Source organism: Geotrypetes seraphini, chromosome 13 (genome assembly GCF_902459505.1).
Source record: "Geotrypetes seraphini chromosome 13, aGeoSer1.1, whole genome shotgun sequence".
NCBI lineage: Eukaryota > Metazoa > Chordata > Amphibia > Gymnophiona > Dermophiidae > Geotrypetes > Geotrypetes seraphini.
The window spans coordinates 9806960-9831117 of record NC_047096.1 but is presented as its reverse complement, the minus strand read 5'-3'; the positions used below and the strand labels follow the sequence as shown (position 1 = coordinate 9831117).

General features: G+C 43.1%; 1 protein-coding gene across 1 annotated transcript; it reads left to right on the top strand.

Moving 5' to 3' along the window:
• Window positions 1–2449: 2449 nt before the first annotated feature.
• Window positions 2450–21217, top strand: NRAS (NRAS proto-oncogene, GTPase). The gene is made up of 6 exons (XM_033918145.1): window positions 2450–2793; window positions 10134–10261; window positions 12165–12343; window positions 15637–15796; window positions 16341–16464; window positions 17437–21217. The coding sequence occupies exons 2-5, from the start codon at window positions 10151–10153 to the stop codon at window positions 16458–16460; spliced, it is 570 nt and encodes a 189-aa protein (XP_033774036.1). The 5' UTR covers window positions 2450–2793; window positions 10134–10150; the 3' UTR covers window positions 16461–16464; window positions 17437–21217.
• Window positions 21218–24158: the final 2941 nt, after the last annotated feature.

Here is a 24158-nt window from a genome sequence, read left to right as displayed (position 1 = left end):
CCCCCCCGAGCAAAGCTGTCTGCCCCCAGCACACACCTCCCCCCCCCAAAGCATCCCCCTTTCCCTCTCCCTAACTGTCTCTCCGTGGCCCTCTTCTGTCTTCCCCCCCAGAGCAAAGCTATCTGTCCCCCAGCATACCTCCCCTCCAAAGCAGCCCCCTTTCCCTCTCCCTATCTCTCCTTGGCCCCTTCTGTCTCCCCCCAGCACACCCCTCCCCCCCAAAGCAGCTCCCTTTCCCTCTCCCTGTCTCTCCATGGCCCCTTCTGTCTTCCCCCAAGAGCAAAGGTGTTTGTCCCAAGCACACCCCTCCCCCTAAAGCAGCCCCCTTTCCCTCTCCATGGCCCCTTCTGTCTTCCCCCAGAGCAAAGCTGTCTGTCCCCAGCACACCTCCCTCCCTCCCCCCCAAAGCAGCCCCCTTTCCCTCTCCTGGCCCCTGGTATTGATCCGCTTCTTACCTTCCCTCCATCCCGGCGTCTTCTGGCCTGCTCCTCTTCAAAGCAGCCTGCGATCGTGGTGGCTGGCTTTAGCGAACCTTGCAGACCGCTCTCCAACTCGGTAGCACGTTCCCTCTGATGCAATCCTGTGCGTCAAAGGGAACATGCTACCGATGTTGGAGAGCGGCCTGCGAGGTTCGCTAAAGCTGGCCACCATCGCAGGCTGCTCTTTAGAGGAGGATCAGCATCAGCGGCGGCAACGAGTGAAGGCGGGACAGGCTGCTGTGAAGAGGAGGATCTTTTAGACTTATGAGTTATCCAACTTATTTAATCTAAGCGGGGTCCAAAAAGAACGATGCAACAAAAAAAACCATGTTTGTCTCTTAGATGATGACACTGTACACCTCATCCTCCAAGACCAAATACGTGGCCATCGAGACGCAGAAATATACTGTCCAATCTCGATGCTCCAGATATCTCTAAGAGCATTTTTAGGTTTCTTATTCATAAAATCAGATATCAATTTATACCACCTGGTGCCTGATGACTCATCATATCTGCCTGAAAACAAAGGAACTGCAAGATATAATAATTTTTTTAAATTCGCCATTCAGGGAACCCTTTCCGAATGGCCTGCCTTAATTGTACCCAATTATAAAACTGAAATTTAGAAATACCAAAAGATTGTTGTAACCTTGAAAATTCAATAAATTTACCATTTGATATTACCTCTTCTAATGTTCTTATACCTGCCTGCATCCATTCTTTCCAATCAATTTTAGATCTGCCTATTTGTATCTTGGAGTTCAGCCATAAGGATTGACATAAAGACTGTTCTATAGGAATTTCTGTTAACTTATTTATACATCTTAAAGTCTTCCAAGTATCCAAAATAATAGTATTATTTTTAACATAACTAGGAAGCTTTATATCCAATACATGAGATAAGCACATTGGGGACAATTTTCCATTCCAAAAACAACCAGTCCGGAAGATGTTCCATGAGCTCGGGTAGGATCCAATACATAGCCTGATGCAAAATATAGGCCTGATGATACCTATAAAAATTTGGGAAATTAACCCCTCCCTCCACAATCGGTTTTTGTAAAGACACTAAGGCGATTCTAGGAGGAAAGGCAATTTTTAATATGAAATTGTCAATTGGCTTGCACCTCAGTTATGTATGTTATATCTGGTTTTAAAGGAGACATTACTTTAAAAAAAACAATTTTAAAGGGACACTGGAGAGGAACCCAAAAATGCAGTAATACTAAGCAATCCTCCACCTGCGCTGCTGACAGCAGCTTCAGCATCCCTGCTCTGAAGAGGCTCACCTTAGCTGCAACAGAAGTGAATGGGACAATCAGGCTTGTGTTGTCAGCGGTGCACCTGGAGGATCACTCAGTCAGGGTATTACTACTTTTTTTGGGTTCCTCGCCACAGTGGCCCTTTAATGAAGGTTTATTATTAGATACCTCCATCTTCTATATTAGTGATTGCAAATTTGGGACCTGCTTGACCTTTTAATTTGATCATCAGGTAGCGTTAGTGTTTGTGCAGGCCCAGACAATTTTTTTTTTCTTCCAATGTAATGCAGGGAAGCCAAAAGGTGGGGTGGGGCGCTCCATAGCACCAGAGAAGGAGTTGGAGAATGTAAATCTCATTCTTCTACAGCAGGGGTAGGGAACTCCGGTCCTCGAGAGCCCTATTCCAGTTGGGTTTTCAGGATTTCCCCAATGAATATGCATGAGATCTATGTGCATGCACTGATTTCAATGCATATTCATTGGGGAAATCCTGAACCACCCGACTGGAATACGGCTCTCAAGGACCGGAGTTCCCTACCCCTGTTCTACAGCAACTTGCCAGCATGGGATATTCACCTACTATCAGAAAACTCTTATTCGAGGGACGAGCAAGAGGACGAGAGAGCAGACTGGAGATCTAGCGCTAGACAAGTCACTTTGGAATCCGCTGCCTGCAGCGCTCTGAAACGCAGAGGGACTACCAGAGTGAGGCGTGGCACGCACCAAGAGACTCTCTGCAGGACTAAAACGAGGCTTGGAATACAGGGCGAGAGAGCCGAAACAGCACGACTGATGCTTGGACGTTCATTAGTTAAAAGAGTTGAATACCAACCCCCCCTCCCCAATTCCCGTCGTTGGCCTTTGCAATTCGTCAGAAAGCCCCCCCCCCCCCCAAAGCGGCTCCCGGGTGCGGTTTGTTTTTGAAAAAGAGGCAGGGCGGCTCCCCATTGGTCTCGGGCCCAGCCAATCCGGAAGCGAGGCGACGGGCGTCGCTTAGCCTGGCACCCGGAAGTGAGCGTGCCCGGTGCCTCGGGGAGCAGCGGCGGGAGCAGGTACTGGAGCAGATTGGGGGGGGGAGGGAGCGGCGCCCGCGAGCTCGGCGGCTCCCCAGCAGGGCGTGTAGCCCTGGGCGCCAGAGGGCTCGGCTCCTCGTCTAGCAGACGCTTCCCGCGCTGGGCGGCCTTTCCTTCCCCACCGAAGAGAAGGACGGCTCTCGCTCTTCTCACGTGGCTCAATATCTGGTCCATGGAACAAATGGCATTTTGTGGAGCGGGGAGGGATTTGGTCACTGGTGGCTTTAATGAAAAATATGTAGCCATACGTCTTAGGGCTCCTTTTACTAAGCTGCCATAGCATTGTTAGCGCGCGTGCTAAACCCGCGCTACGCGGCTAGAACTAACGCTAAAACCGCTATCGCAGCTTAGTAAAAGGAGCCCAGGTACTAGTGACCTGGACTGGCCTCCGTGGAGACGGGATGGACCCGGAAGGCTAGTCTTATGGTCTTGGTTAAAAAGTAACCTAACTTATTGATCTGATCGTATGTGTAGCTGAAAACGTAACGCCCGGTTGGTTTCGATGATTCTTTTTTTTAAAGGTGGAAAGATCATTTTCCACGAACTACTGTTTCAGAAAATAGAAATTCGTGAGAAATTTATTTTTTCACATTGGTCCATTTCATAGGTGCCAACGGTTCAAAATGATCGGGGGTGCCAAGCTTAATTCAAATTGCTCTCGCTGGACACAAATGAAGGAGAGCTCCTTGTACTAATAGCTTCTCACCTCGGTTTAGTAAAACCCAGAGGAAGTTTGTTCAGCACCCACTGATTCCACACAGTTAACTCCTATGGTTTACTTAAATACACGCTGGATTACTGGGCAAGGTTAATATGTAATACTGTTTTCTAAAATTCTGTCTTCTGGCTGTACATTGCTATGGTAAACCAAAAGAATCAAACTAAATAGTATAGAAATGCAGGAAAAACTTCATGAGAAATGCCAGTAAAACTGCTGCCAATTTTGTTTCTATTACTGAAATGATGTTTCCAATAGTAGAGAGCTTCATAAGCGTTCTTTTGCTCCATCTTCCATCTTTACTACTACTATTAATTATTTCTATAGCGCTACCAGATGTACGCAGCACTGTATAGAGTTACAAAGAAGACAGTCCCTGCTCAAAAGAGCTTACAGTCTATACAGACAAGACAAACAGGATGTCATGGTTACAGTTAAGGGGCTGTCCTCCAGTTCCTCTGTTGTCTTTCTACAAGTGACATGGTAGGAGCTGGTCTTTTCTTCTTGCGTTTATTTTTCAATTATATTCAGGTTTATTTGGGGGTTTTTAACTGTTTGCGGGGCTTTTTAGTGCTGCAGAGAATCCCAGTCTTGGGACAGCTCTGGCTGTGGGAGAACACAGACTCCAAGGTCGAGGGTCTGCTTCCAAGATGTAGACTGCTTTGCAGTGCACCCACTCAGCTTGCACTCAAGCCCACTGCAGATGAACCTGGGGTGAGCCTTGCTCCCAAGGGAAAAGTTCATGAACTTCCAAACTGGTAGAGCAGGCTGAATGGCTCTGTGGAAGTTTTTCTAGGATCAGGGCTATCTGCTTTCCTCTCCCCCATCTGCGTGCACCTAATCCTGTGGGCGTTCAGGTCTCTGGCCAGCTTGTTGGGCCCAAAAGGCAGTCAAAAGACAAGCAGTCTAGATTCCAGGCATGTTGAGGCAGAGGTTCTCCCTGTAAGCTGTTTGTAATAAAACAAAATCCATTCTATTTAAATGGAAAAAAGATATTTCACTGATAAAACCTTTTCTTATTAACAATATACCTATCAGCACTGAACCAACGGTTAAAATTCTTGGAGTGCTATTCGATAATAACTTATCTTATCATGAACATATCTCTTCCATTGTTAAACATTGTTTTTACAAACTTCGACAGATAAGATCAATTTCCAAATTTCTCTATCCTTCATCATTAAAGATTTTAATCCATTCATTCATCATAACTAAAATAGACTACTGTAACGCCCTTTTTTTAAATATCAGCCAAAAAGAAAAAAGAAGACTGCAAATCATTCAGAACACAGCCATAAAGTTAACCTACAATGCAAAAAAATTCGATCATGTCACCCCATTATTAATTGACGCGCATTGGTTACCAGTTAACCACAGGATCCTCTACAAGCTGATGTTCCTAATTTTTAAGACCCTCACATTCAGCGAACCACAATTTATATTAAAATCACTTATCCCATACACACCTCAAAGATCCCTGCGCTCATCTAATCAAAACTTATTAACTGTCCCATCATTAAAAGTCATCGGAACACGAAGAGCTGAAATGTTTGCTGTCGCAGGGCCACAATGGTGGAACTCCCTTCCCCATTACATCAGAATTGAAAGTGATATCATAACATTTAAAAAGCTTTTAAAATCTTATTTATTTAAGGACGCCTTTGATTTATAATACAACTAAAGGACGCCCTTAAACAATTTTAATGCATAAATTTTTTACGCATAAATTTTTATTCATAAATTTTACCCTACCTTTCGTTCTTCCCTGGTTTTTTGTTTTTTTCTTCTCCCACATTGTAACTTTACCCTCCTTCCCTACCTTTCATGTGAGTCTTAATTGATTTTGTAATTTGGTTAAAGTTTCTATATTATATTATTATGTACATCGCCTAGAATTTCGAAATAGGCGATCCATCAAATGTGAAATAAAACTTGAAACTTGAAAACTTGTTGCTCACAGTGTGGCACAGTGAGTAACGGGTTAATCTGGGGAGAGAGGGTCTTTAAAATCAATTTTTTGGGGGGTTCTGGGGTTAGGGTCCCCCTCCTCTAAAATTATTTTGGACCCTAGTATAGCTCCCCCTGGAATGGAACAAGAGAGAAGAGGAGAAAAAATGGATAGCAGATACTGGAAAGAGAATTAGTAGAAGATAGACAGAAAGAGAAACTGGAATCAAGATGATGGAAAAAACCAAAGTGACCAGACAACAAAAGGCAGAAAAAATAATTTTATTTTCTATTTTGTGATTACAATATGTCAGATTTGAAATGTGTATCCTGTCAGAGCTGGTGTTGGACAGCAAGAATGAACTAGGACCTAAAAGAGAGGAAAAGTCTTTATTTATTTGTTTACATCACAGAGCCAGCGTGGTGGGGTTGGAGAGGTTGAAACCCTATACTTCTACTAAATATCTTAAAAAATTAGGCCCACGACTTAGCCTGTGTTTTAGGTTTCAGCCCCTTATATGATTGAGTTTGACACCCTTCACCTATTGAATGAGTCAGTCATAATAGCTCACTAGCCCCATCCACAGTTTTGAGATAAGCTAGTTTAACTGGGAGGAAAAGGAAAGAAATGACATCTGGAATCTCTGGGAATAACTCTTCTGCTGACCTTTTTTTAACTTTCTCCACCCATTTCCAAACCATCTTTCATCCTGTTTCAATTAGAAATCTCCTGTTTTCAAGCTAAACCTTTCAGCTTCTTAGCTGCTTTCCAGGAATTCTGTCACTTGCTGGTTAAAAGCCAGCTTACTGCTCAGAGAAAATAGACTCAAAAGCTCAAGATGTGTTCTTTTGGACGTGCTCAGCATCCTTAGAGCCTCCTCACCGGTTTTTCCTGTGTTGTAGCTGCAGGTAGAGGCAGAAATCAGTGTGCAGAGCAATTTCAAAGGATGGTGTGAACGTCTCTCACTTTCATAAAATGGCTTTGTTGCTAGACTGTTAGTGTAGTGATGGAAACAGATTTGACTATGTTGGTAAACTGATCTTTCATTTAGCATGTGTGCCAGGTCATTATGATTCCTGACTCATAGTGTCTGGTTTTTACCTAAGTAAACCTGCCTTGTTATGCTTTCCCCTACGGTTGAGTCAAAATAGCTTATGAGGCTCCAGCTGTGTTTTCTTCATTTGGCTACTTCGCTGTATCCCCAGTTGCTGTGACAGGGCCCTAGTTGATTCTGGCAGATTTCTGTGACTCGGCAAGTGTACGGATTTGAGTGCATTCTAGTCCCACAGACATTTCCCACAAAAATAAAATTATTTGCCACAAGGAGAAGACATAGGGCTCCTTTTAGCACACGCACGGGATTAGCGCGCACTACTCGAAAAACTACCGCCTGCTCAAGAGGTTGCGGTAGTGGCTAGCGCGCATAGCAATTTAGTGCGCGTTAAGGCCATAATGCACCTTTGTAAAAGGAGCCCATATTGATTTGGCTTATCCTTATCCACACTTGCCCATTGGGAGGTTCATTTAAAATGGATAAAGATACTGGTTTGAATGTCAATACACACAAAGTGAATTAGAGAACAGTTACCGTCAGTAGGGAGAGGCTGAGCCAACTCCCGTTTTTCTCTCGGCCTGTGCAGAGACTTAGACTTAGTATGAGGAAGCTGGGATTACAAGCCCCCTTACGTGCAGGCAGAGTAAAATCAGGACTGGCATAGCCATTCCCTACTGACATGGAGCTACGTGGTAACCCAAGCTGAGCTGATGTTCAATGCCTGTTTTCAGCATTGTCTGAGCTGCTTGGCACAGGGTATAAATTCTGGAGCACTTCTAATGGAGATCAGACATTACAGGTAACTGACTCTGTATGATCTGCCCTCCCTCCTTTGTTTGGGGTTTGTTTGTTTTTTTACTTTAAACTTTTTCCTCCTGCATCTGTGGAAACCAGAGCTGAGATCTAGTGCCCAGAGCCTTAGTTCACAACTGCCTGGGGATTTTCCCTCTGGTTTGCATTAGAACAGGGATCGCGGGAATCCCCCCTAACCCACGGGGATCCCCCTCTGGCCCACGGGACTCCCACGGGGACCCCTCTCTAGCCAACGGGACTCCCACGGGGATGGAAGGCTTTGGAAGCAGGGTTCGTCCATATAATATAATGGACACATCAGCCTTAGTAAAAGAGGGGGTTTATAAGTTGATTATCTGAACAGAAAATAAAAAAAGGGTTCCACCAAAGAGATTCCACAAGGAAAACAGCAGCGCAAACACAAAAGAAACTGTGGAATTGATGATCCTGTCAGAAGTAATTGCTGCTTTTTATGGGGACAGGCAGGGATGGAGGTAATTCCTTGCGGGGATGGGTGGGAATGGAAAGGATCCTGACGGAGATGGGTGGGGACGGAGAGGATCCTGGTGGGGACGGAGAAGATCCTGGCGGGGACGGGTGGGGACAGAGAGGATCCCGACGGGGACGGGTGAGGACGGAGAAGATCCTGGTGGGGACGGAGAGGATCCTGACGGGGACGGAGAAGATCCTGGCGGGGACGGGTGGGGACGGAGAGGATCCTGGCGGGGACGGGTGGGGATGGATGGGATTTCTGTCCCCGTGCAACTCTTTAGTTTGCATCTCCTCATGAGTTCATTGCTGGACACCCAGGATATCTTCTGGATATTGCAACTGTTGATCCTAAATCCAACCAACAGGTGTCATTCTAGAGCAGTTTCTCAACTCAGTCCTGGAGTCGTCCCCCCCTTGCCAGTCAGGTTTTTAGGATATCCACATTGAATTTGCATAAGCTTGATTTGCATACACTGCCTCCATTATATGCAAATGTCTTTCATGCATATTCATTGTGGATAACTTGAAAACCTGACTGTTCTAGAGGCAGTGAGTGCCGAGGCCACCGAATCCCCAGTCCCAGCTGAACAGAGAAAAGAAGCCAAATTTTTCAGCCCTGACTGACCCCTGTTCGTTTTCATGTTTAGTTTGCTCATTTTATTTCTTACTTGGGTTAATTTTGGGTGTGTTTCTACTTACTTCATTCTTCTCTCTTGCTATGTATTTTTTTTTCTCTTGTAGTTTTTTTTCTTTTCAAAATACTTTTTCCCAACTGTATTAAATCTTAGAGGCAGATGGGAGTTGAAGCAACGTGTACAACCTCTACAGCTTAGATCAGTGTTTCTGGAGTACTCCCTTGCCAGTCAGGTTTTCAAGATATCTGCAACAAATATGCATGAAAGGAACTTGCTTATAATGGAGGCAGTGTATGCAAATCAAGTTTATGCAAATTCAATGTGGCTATCCTGAAAACCTGACTGGCAAGGGGGGACTCCAGCGAGCACAGACAACTGTGGGTGCCCATTCTCATGTCATTCTCTATCTAAGAGTTTCTCTCGTGCTATTTACTGTGTTTTCATAAACCATCTCAAGAATTATGGTTTGAGTTATAGTAAACAAGAAAAAAACTGCAGACAATATGTACAAAATGCAGGCTGTGCTTATATCAAATATTAAATGCAGTCAGATACCACCTTTTTTTTTTTTTAATCTTTATTCATTTTCAAAAATTACAAGTATACAACAATCACTCATAAATATCTTAATTAATCACTTGACCTTCTTATTTGTAATATTCCAAATAGATAATTATATAAGAAGCCCACCCCTCCCACCCATATACTAATAAATAACAATTATCAATTATTATCCTTCATCCCACCTTTTAAAAACCAAAGGACCCACACGGTCCATGTTTTGGTAAACATGCCTTCCTCAGGGGTCCATGGTTGATAAGGTTTTGAGACAAATCGCAATTTAAATTGATAATGAACGCGAGCCTTGAGCTATAGTAAGTCACCTTATGCAAGATTTCCGATAATCATTTGGCTGTTGGGAGTTATTCCAGAGCAGATATTTTCATACTTTGTCACGTATTCCACGTAGTAACTCTAAGGCTGTTATCTTTTGCACAGGTTGTCCTGGGTAGTGCAGTGTTCCCAAGTCGGTCCTGGAGTTTCCCCTTTGCCAGTCAGGTTTTCAGGATATCCACAGTGAATTTGCATACACTGCCTCCATTTTATGCAAATCAGTTGCATGCATATTCATTGTGGATATCCTGAAAACCTGACTGGCAAGGGAGAACTCCAGGACCGACTTGGGGGGAACACTGCCCTAGTGTGCAGCGTCCACAGGTTTCAGTCAAAGTAATCGGCTTTCTGTGGCTAAAAAGCTATGCTAGTAAAAAGAGTATATTGAATCCTATAGAGAGCTTCACAACCTTGCCTCCTGTTTTGTGATATAAGGAGCCAGGGTTATTTGATTTGATATTCTTGTCCTTGTAGGACATTGCCACTGATTTCCCAGGGTACTCTAATTCCCCCAAATCAGCCGCTTGCAACTTTCTCCCTGTTCATTAAAAATGGCAAAAGACAAGGGTGAACTTTTCCTGCATTTCAAAGTATCTCACATATTGGACAATATCGCCAACATCCCGTGTAGAAGTCCTCAAAAATAAAACAGCAGCCAATAACAGAATCTTTGTGTGGATGGAAAGCTGCTTTATATGTAGTGGGGTGGCAGCATACTGAGGAACTGGAATAATTGAGGGTTAAGTCATGCTTTCTTAATCTCTCATGTTATTGGACATAATACAGGTTCTGCCTGGGCCGAGATGACAGAGTATAAACTGGTGGTGGTCGGAGCTGGAGGTGTTGGGAAAAGTGCACTCACGATCCAACTAATACAGAACCACTTTGTGGATGAGTATGACCCCACAATAGAGGTAAGCAAGGCCACATCATCACTGTTCCTGGGGTTTTGTCGTACTCTCTTGTTGGGGGAGGGGCATCATTCCACTGCTGATTATAGGAGAATAGGGTAACAGTCCTTGGTATGAAACAGTCATTAGTTTAAAGCCTTGGGAAATGAGATTGGGAGGTCTGGGATTGACACACCAATGGTTTATATGGGTTCCAACCTAGTCAGAACTTTCTCGCTCCAGCCTTGCCTTGTTGGTCCTTGGCAAGATGATCCGTGGTGCTTTCTGAGGAAAAGGTAGGGGGAAATGTATTTGGCCAAGGGAACCACTACTCTATTAAACATAGGCATGGCTGCTGCAATGTCAGCCATTTTGAATGTGGAGATGGCTTGGCAGGAGCGACTGGGGATGACTCCTGCCCCTGCAAGCCACTAGATCACCAGGTTTATATGGTAGGCTTGGGGAGGGCAGGAGTGGTGGGGCTTTTTCAGGAGGATGTTGAACTCCTTCAGCTTAATGGAGGAAGATCCCTTGGAATATACACTAAAAGTGTGATGGGAGAGGTAAGAAGAAAGCCAAGACAGAACAAATCCAAGTGAGGTCAGCATATCAAGGAGGAGATGGTTCTCAAAAATGTCAAATAGGTCAAGAAGGATGAGGATTGAGCAAAAATCCTCAGATGTGGCCAAGAACAGGTCAGGGAAAAATCTGGCAAGAGCCACTTCTATAGAACATAGAGGGCAAAAGCCACATTACAATGGCTCAAGATCTAAGCAAGTCAAGACAGTGGCAGTTCACGGCACATTCAAGCAGCATGAATAAGAAATGGGCAAGGGAGATGGGTCAGTAGTTGGATGGGCAGGTTGAGTACAGTGAAGGTGTTTTGCGGGGTGGTGTAATAATAGAATGTTTCAAGACATCAGGGACAGTTGAAGTTATGAGAAGTGGAGGGAATAAAGTTTGGAGGAGGAGATACGGGTTGAAAGAAGGTTGTGATAATGAAGTGGGGGGGAAGGAGGAGGTGGCAGTGACCTAGTAGAGAACTCAAGATTTGCCATGTGAATCTTGTCTGGGCAAAAAGTGAAGGGAAATTAAAGGAGGCACTTTGAGAAGGGTGTTCAGTATGGCAAAGAGACCGTTGTGTTTTCCCCGGGCACTCGGGGGTCAATATTCATCTGACAGTTTGTTTGGTTTAAAATTAGGGAAATCTCTTTTCTTCAAAATCACCGAGCTTTGGCATAACCTTCCTACCCAGCTGCGGAATCTGGGCTCCTTCCAATTATTCTGAAAAACATCTGAAAACTTGGCTATTCTCAAAAATGTAAATTTCGCTGCTCTTTATAATCACTAATTCTTATTACGTTTTCTTTTCCTTATTTTAAAGTACATGTAAACCATGCTGATCTCTATATAGAGAGGATGCGGTATATAAGCTTAAGGTTTAGTTTACTGCCAGCTATTCGGTGCTGGCCTCTAACTTGGTTCTGGCACTGAATATTCGGGCTGAAATGGCCGCCAGGAGTTGCCTTGGTACTGCCAATGTTCATCAGTGGTACATAGATGGCTACCCAGTTAACGAAGGTTAGCCTTTTGCTGTCAGTCCTACTTAATCGGCTACTTATTTGGCTACTTAGTTGCTGTCCCGCTGATAACTCCCGACTTGCTCCCAGTGCTAATCAGAATGGCAGACGGAACAGATTTGTTGGCGCTGTTTGGCTGCGTGCCACTGACCCAACTGCTCCTAGTCCGGTCAGCACGGCATGACTTGAGCAAGAACCTTTCCTGTTCTGCCCAGTTTAACTGCACTGAATATCCAGATTTTTTTTTCAGTGTACTGTATGTCGTAGTACCTCTTTTCCATATTAGAATGGTATGTCTTGCTAATTAGAAAGAGATGAAGCAAATAAATCACTGTCTTGTCTCCCAGGACTCATACCGGAAGCAGGTGGTGATAGACGGCGAGACGTGCCTTTTGGACATTCTGGACACAGCTGGACAGGAGGAGTACAGCGCCATGCGGGACCAGTACATGCGAACAGGTGAAGGCTTCCTCTGCGTCTTCGCCATCAACAACACCAAGTCATTTGCCGACATCAGTCTCTACAGGTACACCGTGCTTCTCAGAAATGTATGGCCATGGCCTCTCACTGGGGACTTATTTTGCTCTATAGATTCCAGGTCCTCTTTGTCCCCAGACAAGAAGAAATGAAGTCCATAAATGGAGAGGAGATAAAAAAAAAAAAAGACAGACAAGCTTGGCCTGTCTGACCTACAACTAATTGGCACCTTTTCCCCTTTCTTTGTGTTTTATAATATTCATTTTAAGATCTGTAACTCTTGATGTTATTGCAATATGATGTCTTTTCTATTCACATGATTTATTCTCATACTGTACACTACTAAGATGTAGGTTTTTTTTTGGAGGGGGGGTTTAAGTATGAGAGAGGTTATGTTGAACAAATAATAATAACAATCTGTTAATGATCAGTCTAAAATACCTGAAAATGGAACATTGAGCAAAGTTCAGCACCTCCATGAAGCTGGTAAAGTGGCACTTGAGATTTGAATGGCCTGGCTAATGGCTAGCAAACATGAGGCTGGAAAGCCAAGTGTGCTACCAGGAGTGCTGGAATGAGGTACAGTAGCTTAAGTGAGGGTGATTTTGATAACAAATTTGTGAGTCAGTCTGGATTGGTGGATGATCCATCCAGTCGGCTGTTTCCATGGAAGCCCAGAGACCAAATGCTGTTGCTGAATAATTATGCAGCGGCTTACGTGACCCCTTGAGAAAGCCAGTAACTGTGGCAAAATGGGTCTCGTCGGACTATGGCTGCCTGCAACATTTAAGATAAATACCCTGCTTGAGGGGGGAGGATCAGTGAATCGGGAGGCCGATTTTTTTTTTTTTTTTTTTTTAAATCGATTCACCCGAAATGAATTGGTGAATCGATTTGAATCGGGCAGCACTACTCCCTATCCATTTCCAAATACAGTCTAAACTCCTCTTACTGACCTAACGTGCATTCACTCAGCAGCTCCTCAATATTTCTCCCCACTTATCTCCCCCTATGCTTGCTCCCACAAACTCCGTCCATCTTATCAGTACCCTTCTCCACTGCCACCTCCAGATTCGGTCCCACCTATTTTGCTGTGCCATATGCCTGGAACAAACTACCCGAGTCATTTCGCCAGGCTCCATCTCTAGCAGTGTTCAAATTCAAGCTAAAAGCTCACTTTTTCGAAGCTGCTTTTAACTCCTAACTTGTACTCACCATAAGATACCAATGTCCATCTTACCATGCTCTCTGCGAGAATCTCCCCAACTCTTATACATCCTGTTTGTCTGTCTAAATTAGATTATAAGCTCTTCTGAGCATGAACCATCTATTAAATGCACATGTACAGCACTATATATGCCTTTCAGCACTATAGAAATTAGAAGTAGTAGAAGTAGTAGAGATTATGTCGGCGAGACAAGTCTCCAAGTTACCTCCTGTAGGAGGGCGCCATTCTTTAAGTAGGGCTTTCCTTATGCACGGTTCCGTCCTTCTTACCGAAAGTAGTCTCTGCCTTCCGCATCAATCAGGAAGTCTGTGGCCTGCTTTTCACCCTATGGCAGGGGTAGACAATTCCGTTCCTTGAGAGCTGGAGCCAGGTCAAGTTTTCAGGATATCCACAATGGAATATGTATGAGATGGATTTGCATGCACTGCCTCCTTGAGATGCAAATCTATCTCATGCATATTTATTGTGGATATCCTGATAACCTGACCTGGCTTTGGCTCTCGAGGACTGGAATTGCTTACCCCTGCCCTATGGGGTCTAAGAAAAAGGATAAAAGCATTACATTGGCTGGATGTCAAGCGAGTGCTTCTCTGGTACCTCGAAGTTTACAATTCTAGGTATTTATATACTGCTTATCAAGGTTATCCAAGCGGTTTACAATCACATATTCAAGTATTTTGTCCTATCTGTCCCAGTGGGCTCACAATCTAACCTACCAATGAGTTTCACATATCAAATCGCCTTTTTGTTCTGACCAGTCAGGCTAAGTAAAGGAGGTAGGCATCTAAGGCTTTGATTTCCAGATAGATTAAAATGGCCATTTCCTCCCATATGTGTCTGCGGTTGCAGCTGCTGATCGCATTGAAAGTGCACTCCATCAGAGGAGTTGCTACCTCATGGGCGGAGACTTGGGCAGTTTTGCCCAAGGAAATCTATAGAGCATTTACATGGTCTACCCTTCATACCTTTACCAAGTTCTATAGACATAGCAGCCGGGAAAGACATTACTTTCAGGTCCTCCGTTTTGAAGGCAGGCTCAGTGGGCCCACCCTAGACTCAAGGGACTGTTTTTGGTACGTCCCTATGGTTCAGGACTACTAGACATTGCACTAGAAAGAAAGATTGGGCTCTTACCTCGATAATCTTCTTTCTTGAAGTTACGTCTAGTACTCCTTAAGCCCGGCCCTGTAAGGGGCTTTGCCTGTCTTCTGCCTTAGGATCAGTCTGGATTTGGAGACTTCTCTGTCTCGGATAAGCTGGAAAAAAAAACCCTGCAAGAAAGTACAGTGTGGTCTAAAGTCCTCTTGATAGCAGGACATACGAGTAGCCACAAGCTCTATATAACATTAATGCTGGTTGCATATAGTTTTGGTATCTGTTTTGATAAGTTACTTGACATGTTTGTTAGAGTTGTAGTATCGGAGATTTTGCCCCATTTCTCTCCTTCCAGTTATGTCTGTCATTACAGTACTGCTTGATTGCTTTGTACAAACTGAGGGGATAGAAACAGATTCCTGGGAAGGAGGCGGAGTTCAAAGATGATTGACAGGATTCTGCAAGCAACTTGTGGGTTCAGATTCATAAGGTTCAGGCTGACTAGACATATCTACAAGAAAGAAGATTATCAAGGTAAGAACCTAATCTTTTTTTTCATATCTGTATTCCTCCCTCTCCCAAAGGGTTTGGGATGAATAGCATAATAAAGTAATATTTGGGCATCCATTCCCACCTGTAATCACCATGATGCAAGTGCTTTCTTCATCTGTGACTTGTGACATTTTGGTGGGGAGCAGGAGTCTTGGAGTTTACATAGAGTTGTCATAATGGGACAGACTGAAGGTCCATCAAGAACCCAGGTCATAAGTACCAGGCAAGATCCCAAACAAATGTGTGAGAGCCTTTACCTCCTTAGGGATGTCTGATAACTCTCCTGTTGCTTGGCCCAGAGAGACAGGAAGTATGAGCCACACCACTGCCTTATGCCCAACTGTTTGTTTTCAGTAATGCACAGTTCATGCTCTTAGTTTATAATAATTTTTTAAATAGACTCCTTTTCATTTCGCTGGCTGGGCCCATTCCTATCCAAAAGTTTATTTGGTTTTTTCTTTGCACAGGGAGCAAATTAAAAGGGTGAAGGATGCTGATGATGTGCCGATGGTACTGGTGGGGAACAAATGCGATCTGCCCAGCAGGACTGTAGACACAAAGCAAGCTCAGGAGGTAGCGAAGAGCTATGGGATACCTTTCATCGAAACCTCTGCCAAAACGAGACAGGTAAAGTCTGCCAGAAGGGGGTCTCTGAATGATACTGTCAATAGAGCACAGAACTCCCCCTTCACTATATAGGCTGGGGTAAGGGAAAAAAGAAAATCCCTTAAGATGTTAAGGAACGAGCAGGCTGGGTTTCTTCATGGCTTACTAGGGCCTATACCTGGAGAGGTAACTTTCAGCTAGGAACTCTGTAATGGAAGGAGAATAAAACAGTATCAGAGGACAGAGAAGGCGAAAGATTGAGGAAGCCCAGCAGCAGCTGAAAGCTAGATCACTCAGTAAGAGTGTTAGAAGGAAGCAAATTCCAGTTGAGCCATTTTAGAGGGAAGATATGATCTTGTGGCTAGGTCATTGTTTATGTGTATGGAAAGCGCTAGAGGTTAAACTTACGGATTAAGGTGGAGGTAGGATGGCCTCATGTAATGGAAACATTAATGTATATTCGAATACTGGAGAGTGCTGCTGAGGTACTTATTGCTGGAATTAGGAAAAAGAACTAGAGCTATTTTGATTCTAGAAAAGGAGATTTATTTACTTCTTTCTCCAGGGAGTCGAGGATGCGTTTTACACACTGGTCAGAGAAATCCGACAGTACAGAATGAAAAAGCTGAACAGCAATGAGGACAGTAATCAGGGCTGCATTGGCCTCTCATGCACCCTTGTGTGACGAGGTAAGTTATTGCACAACCTGTTGCTTTATTAGGCATCAGAAAACCAAGATTGGCATGCCCTTCACACTGGGCAGAGTTACGTGCCCTGGTCAAATAACTGCTGATGGGCATTCTTGGACATTTGCATCCTGAGCTGACAAATAGGAAGCAGAGGCTTAGAAATGAGTGATTTAATGCAAAATTAGTGATTGATGCAATGGTCCAATTTAAATCTGTATCACCTTAGTGGACAGGCACTGCAAGAGCACTACTTTTACCTTATCCAAAATTACTTTTAAAATTTCCATTGGCTTTTAAGCTCTGCGGATGTTTGGTGTTCAGCTGTGAGTCTCATCTACTGTTGGATTGTTTGGGGGTTTTTTTCTCTTTTTTTCCTATTCTCTTGAGGGTTTGGGGGTTCTTGGGGTGGATATTGTGGGGGTTCGTTATTGCTCATTTCTGCTTACTTGCCTAAGGTATCCTGATCAGGTTCTCTGATTTGTTGTTTTTTGGGGGATTGACTGCTATGTAGGTATATGCAGGGGTGGGGGGGTTGGATTAGTTTCTAATTATACTCTGTTGATTTCTGTATTTTAGGGGGGGGTGTCTTTCTTGTGGGTTTGGTTCCTGGTGGAATTGCGGTTCTTTTGCAAATGTTTATTGTTGTGGGGTGAAAACACAAATTGTGGGACAAGTGTTCATCTCTGTATTGCTTTCTTTATTGTTCTTGTGATGTCCTCAATAAAAACTTTTTGAACATTTCCATTTTCTCTGTCTTCCTCGCCCATTTCTTCCCTTCTCTCCTGCTGTTTGCTATCCCTCCAATTTCTCTTGCCTTCATCTAATGATGCCATGCTGCTCTGACACCTGGTGGTTTTGAACCGGTATTGCAGATCACCTGTGTGTGGCTAGACCTGTTTCGGAGAGATTTTTTCACACAGCAGTTTGTGGGTGCATTAAAACTGACTTGCTTTTCAATTCTTTGCTTTTCAGGCAGAAGTGGACCATGGATGCTGCTAGTGCCCTCTCCATCATCCTGATGTACAAGGCAGAAGCTAAGAGTGTAGCTGCCCTTTAAAAGCTGAAGTACTGTTCCTCTTTTCCCCTACCATACCAGAAAACTTTCCTGAGCATTTGCCTCTTCCCATTGTCAACTTCTTACCTAGGACGCTTCCATCTCTGTGTACTCATCACTCTTCTTCGTTTCACTTTGTAACATTTCTGGGCCAATTTGTGACATTTTGTCTTACAAAGAGGGAGCCTGCTCATATGCTCCCACGGTCAGAGGATAATCCGTCATATACACGAGCATCAGGGATCAAGTCTTGTCTATGACCATACCTTTACTGACAGATAACAGCTAGAACCTCAGAGTGACCACTGAGGTGGAGATTTGATGCAGTAAAATACTTTCAATGGGTCTCTCTCTCTTGCCTGAAGTGAGGCAGAGATATGCCTCAATATGGGATAAATGTGAGGTTTCTGACACTGACCTGTGATGTCTGAAGCACATTTCGCTGCTGTTCGTTATAGCCACAGATACTGCACAGCAGTTTCTGGGTATTCAGCATTTTGGAAACCATTTATAGCACAATCTGCAGTTACGCTGGATGCTTCTGGTGCCTCCATTATACACTCCAGGCTCTGATAACAAGAGCAGGCCTGCTTCAATGGTTCATTTCCCTGGCCTTTTACAGACAGTGCAGAAAAAAATCTCAGTTATGGCCTCCCACTTGGGGAATCTGAACCCTTGGAAATGTTTCCACCTCTGTGACATGGACATTCCTGCGTAAACTGCATATATGTTTTTACTTGGACAGATATTTATTGTTAAAATGCCTTTTCAAGTCTGGCCATTCAGTGCCGTAATTTAGTTGGTTGGAGCTTACTTTATATTACCTGGATCCCTTTGTGATATCCTTGGGAGAAAAATGCTAAGGCAGCTTCATAAGCCAAATGCAACAGAAAGCCACGAAGTGAAAGGTGGTATATTTATGACATTCCAATATGTGGCTGTAAGGCCAGTTCCCCACATTGGAGGGGGGACAGTAGGAGTTGGCGTGCTTGGGCATGTGGCCTTGTTCCCCTCCCAGTAGGTTTTAGTTTTGCCACTGTGGAATTGCACTGTGATGTCATCATAGTGCATTGTCAAAGCTGCCTTCCCATTGGCCAGTGCTGGGATGACCTGTGGTATTTTTTTGCAATGCACAATCCAATCACTGTGGGGATTTTATACTGACCAATGAAATTGTTCATTTATGCATTGTTTACATGCGTGTGGATTGGAATACTCATTTGTGCATACGCTGGGTATACTGAAAAGACTGTACATATCTACAATTTCATACATTCCACGTGTGTGTATGTCTCTCTGGTAATATTTGATTATTTTACACCAATGAAACGTTTACCTCTGTTTTCAATTTACCGTGTAGTTTGTACATTGCCGATATTAATTCACCTTTAGAAAATCAGAGACCTGCAACTTCCCCATGGGGAATTTTATAATCCTAAATACTTAAGGGCTAGAATTCATATTTTGCACATTATTACAGCATAGCAAAAATGGATGGCAAAGTTTGGGATGTCGGACGTCAGCTAAAGTAGCAACACGGACACTGTCCCCTGTTCCTAATGCATCTTATTCTATAGTGGCATTTTTCTACACCATAAACTGCGCTAACCTCCTCCCAGTTTCAGTAATATGGATAGATCATATAGGAAGTCATGGGAGGAAACCTTAAGATCTTCATGCACATCATTTTCAATGTACACCAGTATCTATCTTTTGGAGTATAGTTTTGTTTCCAGTCAGGTTAATCTAGCAACTTGTTGCACCAGCAAAACTAAATTAAGGCATAGGCAAACTAGGTATGTTCCTATAATACAAAAGTTGAAGTTGAGGGGTTGTCAGTTGTGCTGAGGATTTAGGAGACTAGAATTGCCAACTGTCTGTATTTTTTCAGGATTCTGCAGGTTTATAAGTTAACTGGGAATCAGAATGTGAGTAAAAGCTGGATCCATCTTAAATGGTATATGGATACAGCTTTTACCTGGCTCCTACAGCACCTGTGTACACCAGATCCATTTTGCAACAAAGAGCCTAGGCCAGGATCCGGATCTGCCCAATTCTCATCCTCTGGATAGATTTGGTATCACTGCTCCCTGGTGTCGGTGTAAAAGCCAGATCCTTCCATTGGCTTTTAAGGCAGAAATCACAAGCTCCAGAAGATGTAGCTTTTTCCCAGTCTTGCTAGTCCAGTCCTCTCCACTTCCAGTGTAGTATGCATTCAGTAGCCCCAGGGAGGAGGGGCTGATTTAAACGTGCTAAAGGGAGATTGAGAGCTGCAGAGGCCCTTAAAGAGAGCCATTGGAACCACTGAGTGTCCTGGGGGAGGGGGTTGTTGTAAGGTGTCTGTTATAGGCTAAGGAAAAATTGCTGGCGGCAAGAACAAGAGGAGAGCTGATAGGGATGATGGGGTGGCACCGAGTGAATGAGCAGAAGGATGGCACGAGAAGAGAGGAGACTGTGTGTGGCTGAAAAGTGCCAGAGGGCATGATGTGTGCATCCCTGCAGAATGAGACGGGCATACATGCATGCTAACTATTGAGTTACCTGGGCAAATTCCTTTGAGCATGGCCCCAATGCTGCCTCCATGCTATCTGTGTCCTTTCATAAGCATCCTAGATGGCTAAATAGTTTGTGAAGCTTTTTCACATGTAGAACTGTAAATTTGTACCTCAAACACCACCTGAAAATCTCTCTTTGGAGCAGTACACCCTTGGTTTCTCTTGTTTGTACCAGAAGGAATGGAGAAAGAACGACTCGCCCAACTATTCTGGTTCTGCGCTGATTACTGCAGAGCTGCCAAGTTACCCAATCCCAGGAGGAAGAGTTTTCAGCCAGTCCTGCTTTTAAACTTGAATCCCAACTCGATGTGCTGTTGAAATCGGTGCTTCACAATGCAGCAGGTCAGAGTTGTCAGAAATCCAAGACTGGCCTAAAACTCTCCCTCCTGGAACTGAGTAACTTGGCAGTTCTGTTCATAACATGTGCTTTGCCTTAATCCGCACGCTGGCTCACAAACTATTATTGCCTCCATCCTGCAGGAAGATTTAGCAATTTCCCTTGTACTTGTGGAAAATTGAAACGGAGGGGGAGGCGGTGAATGAGGGTCTTGGAGGGGGTTGACAAAATAGCCCACGGCGTATATTTGCCCAAGGCCCAGTTATAGTATTAATCCAGCCCAGTGTACCAGCTGCTGAATTAGTTTTTATTGGAGGTGCTCATACTGTGATGGAATTTATTGTCTTTGCATACCAAGTCCAGTATTGGTTACTCTGGAAATGATTAATCTGGAAGCAAAACTATATCTTAAGAGTGGGTTTACAAAATCTCTGCAATAGAAACATTCTAGTTTAAATATCCAGACATGCTGCTAAAGAGGGAAGGGGAGGAACAGTCAAACTTGAAATGAAATATCCCATCTTCTTGGTGCCTTTTAACATATTCAAAATGTGATCCAAATTTTTTAATTTGTTTCCACCAAGATCCTAAGAGTTTGGGTTTTGTTCTTGAAACTGTCCTGCCGTGCTAGTTTTATGATGTCTTATACGAGAGGTGGGATAGTGGCCACTAGTTCCTGAATCCGTAATGTAAGGCGAGAAGGGAACAGATGCAAAACTGCTCTGTTGCAAGGAACATCTGGAGTCTTCCAGCAGAGATTGTAATGTAAACATTGATTGATTAAATAAAAATCCCACTGGTTTCTAATTCCTTTTTGCGACTGTCTTATTTATTCAGATGGATTGGATGACATATATACAGAATTGGGGCAAATATTTGCGTGATGAGGAGTGAGTTTTATTGTCTGAAGATCAGTACCACCAGGTTGCTATCCCATCTCTGCCGTTTAAGTTTCTGTCCTCGCATGTAAAAATTTTTATTTTTTTTGTCATGTAAAATGACTTATACCTGCTATGTAGACTACAAAGATATATAGAATATAAAAAATAGGAACAATTGGGTTCATTTCATTTAGGAATTTATCATCTTTGTATGTAAGAAATCCTTCCTGGAGGCCATAATTAGATAGTTTTTGAATTTTCATTTGTAGCCTTCTAGTGGGATTTAAAGAAGATTTTTCATATGTATTTGTCTCTCCCAATTGTCGCATGATCTCCGCATGGTATTTCCCAGAAACAACTATGGCACCTCCTTTGGTGATTACAATGGAGGTATCATTTTTCAATTCTTGAATAGCTTGTCTTTCTTCATGTTTTAAATTATTGAAGCTGAATTTTTAGTAGAGCATTGCTCTTCTGCACATCACAACTTTGAGGACCTTAGAAGTTTTTGCATCGACAGAGTAACATCTAGTGTACGAGGGGGTGACAGGAAAAGACGCCTAGCACAAAGGGAAATACGCTGGATTTACAAGCTAAATACTATGAAACCTAAAGGACTGAATACCTCTGTAGATTGGACACTTTTTCTTTAGAAATCTTTTTCCTATATATCTTTGTAGTCTACATAGCACGTATGCGTCATTTTACGTGACAAAAAAAAAGTTATAGACTTGAAACATTTACTGAACAAGTTCTGTTATATGTGGTCTTAGAAATTAGTAACTTGTTCCCATTGACTTTGATTAGTTCTCACATGTAAAAAGCCATTTTAGAAAGGGGGCTTACTATAATAGTGATGCTTACCATGTTGCATTGCCAGGAGGTAGGGAAAGAAGTTTATACGGGGCTAACAAGTGGGGCCTCACCAATCATGGGTAGGAGTAGGGAAAGAGGTTTATACGGGGCTAACAAGTGGGGCATCACCAATCATGTGTTGATGGCCCTGTACAAGTTGTCAGTGAGACTCCACTTGGAGTATTGTGTTCAGTTTTGGAGATGACAAACAACAAAAAAAGGCACTGGGAATGTCAGATCCAACCTGTGGTGAACAACGCTTTATTTCAGTTTGTACCAAAGTGCAACGATAAGTCCTTAGGCATGATGAAACAAACAAAGAAACATTGGGACTTTGTGTCCTCATGTCTAAGGACTTATCGTTGCACTTTGGTACAAACTGAAATAAAGCGGCATTCACCACAGGTTGGATCTGACATTTCTAGTGCCTTTTTTTGTTGTGTGTTGATTTGAGGCTTGGGCACCTTCTTTCCTTTTCCCTGCGTTCAGTTTTGGAGGCCATATCTGGCTAAGGCAGGGGTGTCAAAGTCCCTCCTTGAGGGCCGCAATCCAGTCGGGTTTTCAGGATTTCCCCAATGACTATGCATGAGATCTATTTGCATGCACTGCTTTCATTGTTTCATTGACATGGATTGAGGTTGCGGGGTGGTAGACTTAGAAGTCATGTTGGGATATTCTTTTTCATGGAGAGGAGGGTTGATGCTTGGAATGCCCTCTCGAGGGAGGGGGGTGGAGACAAAAATGGTAGTGGAATTAAAAGAAAAAAAAAAAAGTGTGGGATGAACACAGGATCTCTAATTAGAAAAGGACTGGTAAAAAAAGAAGAAACACCTTAAATGTCTGGCATTTCTGTTTGATATGTCAAATGGTTCTTAGAGGGCGACAAATAGGAAAATGGATTTAAAATTCCACAGTACAATATACCAAATTAGACCCAAAAGTGGAATTGTCGAATTCAATAAATAATGCCCAGAAAAGGTTATCTTAGATTTGACCACTTGTTTTACAATGTTCTGGAGGGAGGAAAGACCTCGGACTGGTTACTAGTCTTTACAACAACAAAAACCTGTGGATGCTGATGTTTTGAAAATGATTTCTTATATGTCCTTTCACAATAAAACCATAACAACATAAAAATGGTTATGAAAAAGTCCAACCTGACCCTACACAGTCCATGTTTCGGCGAACATGCCTTCCTCAGGGATCCAATTGATGTCAAATGCACAAATAGCGATTTTTTATTTTTTTTTGTGCCATTTGTGCTTGTCTCCAGTCAGTTCCTTCTACATACTTAAAGACAAGTACTCTGTTTTTAGTCCATTTCTCTCTATTTGTGCATTTGACATCGATTGGACCCCTGAGGAGGGCATATTCGCCGAAACACGGACCGTGTAGAGTCCGGTTGGACTTTTTCATATATATTTTTATGTTACGGTTTTATTGTGAAAGGAAGTATAAGAAATCATAGCATCCACAGGTTTTTGTTTTTTTGTTGTTGGATTGATTCTGCTGTGGATTTTTGGGTCTTCTTTTTTTCTTTTTACTAGTCTTTACAAACCAGGAAAATAGAGTTTCAGCTACATTGAACCATATTGTAATTACAGGTCTCCCTCCACCTCTATAATTCATCAAATATGCAAATTGTGGCTATGCACTTAAAATTTATAAATTAGTGAAAGCTTCTGAACCACTTGGTTGGAGAAAGATTGATTCTAAATGCTGATTCTAACGGATCCGTTTCGCCCACTGCTTCATCAGCGAATCAGTCCAGGTCAGAACTGAAAATGTTCCAGTCTGCCTACGTCAATCCAATCCTCACCATAAGTGCCTACAAAAAATATATCGAAACATGCAGTTAGGCACAAGCTGTACATATCACAAATAACACAACACACACTCATCAAACATTCATGCATAGCCCAGATTGTGTGTGTAAGTTAAATTAGAGGCATCAGCTTAATTGGGCATTGTGAGTTAATCAGTAAAATAATAATGATCTGCTCAATCTCCCT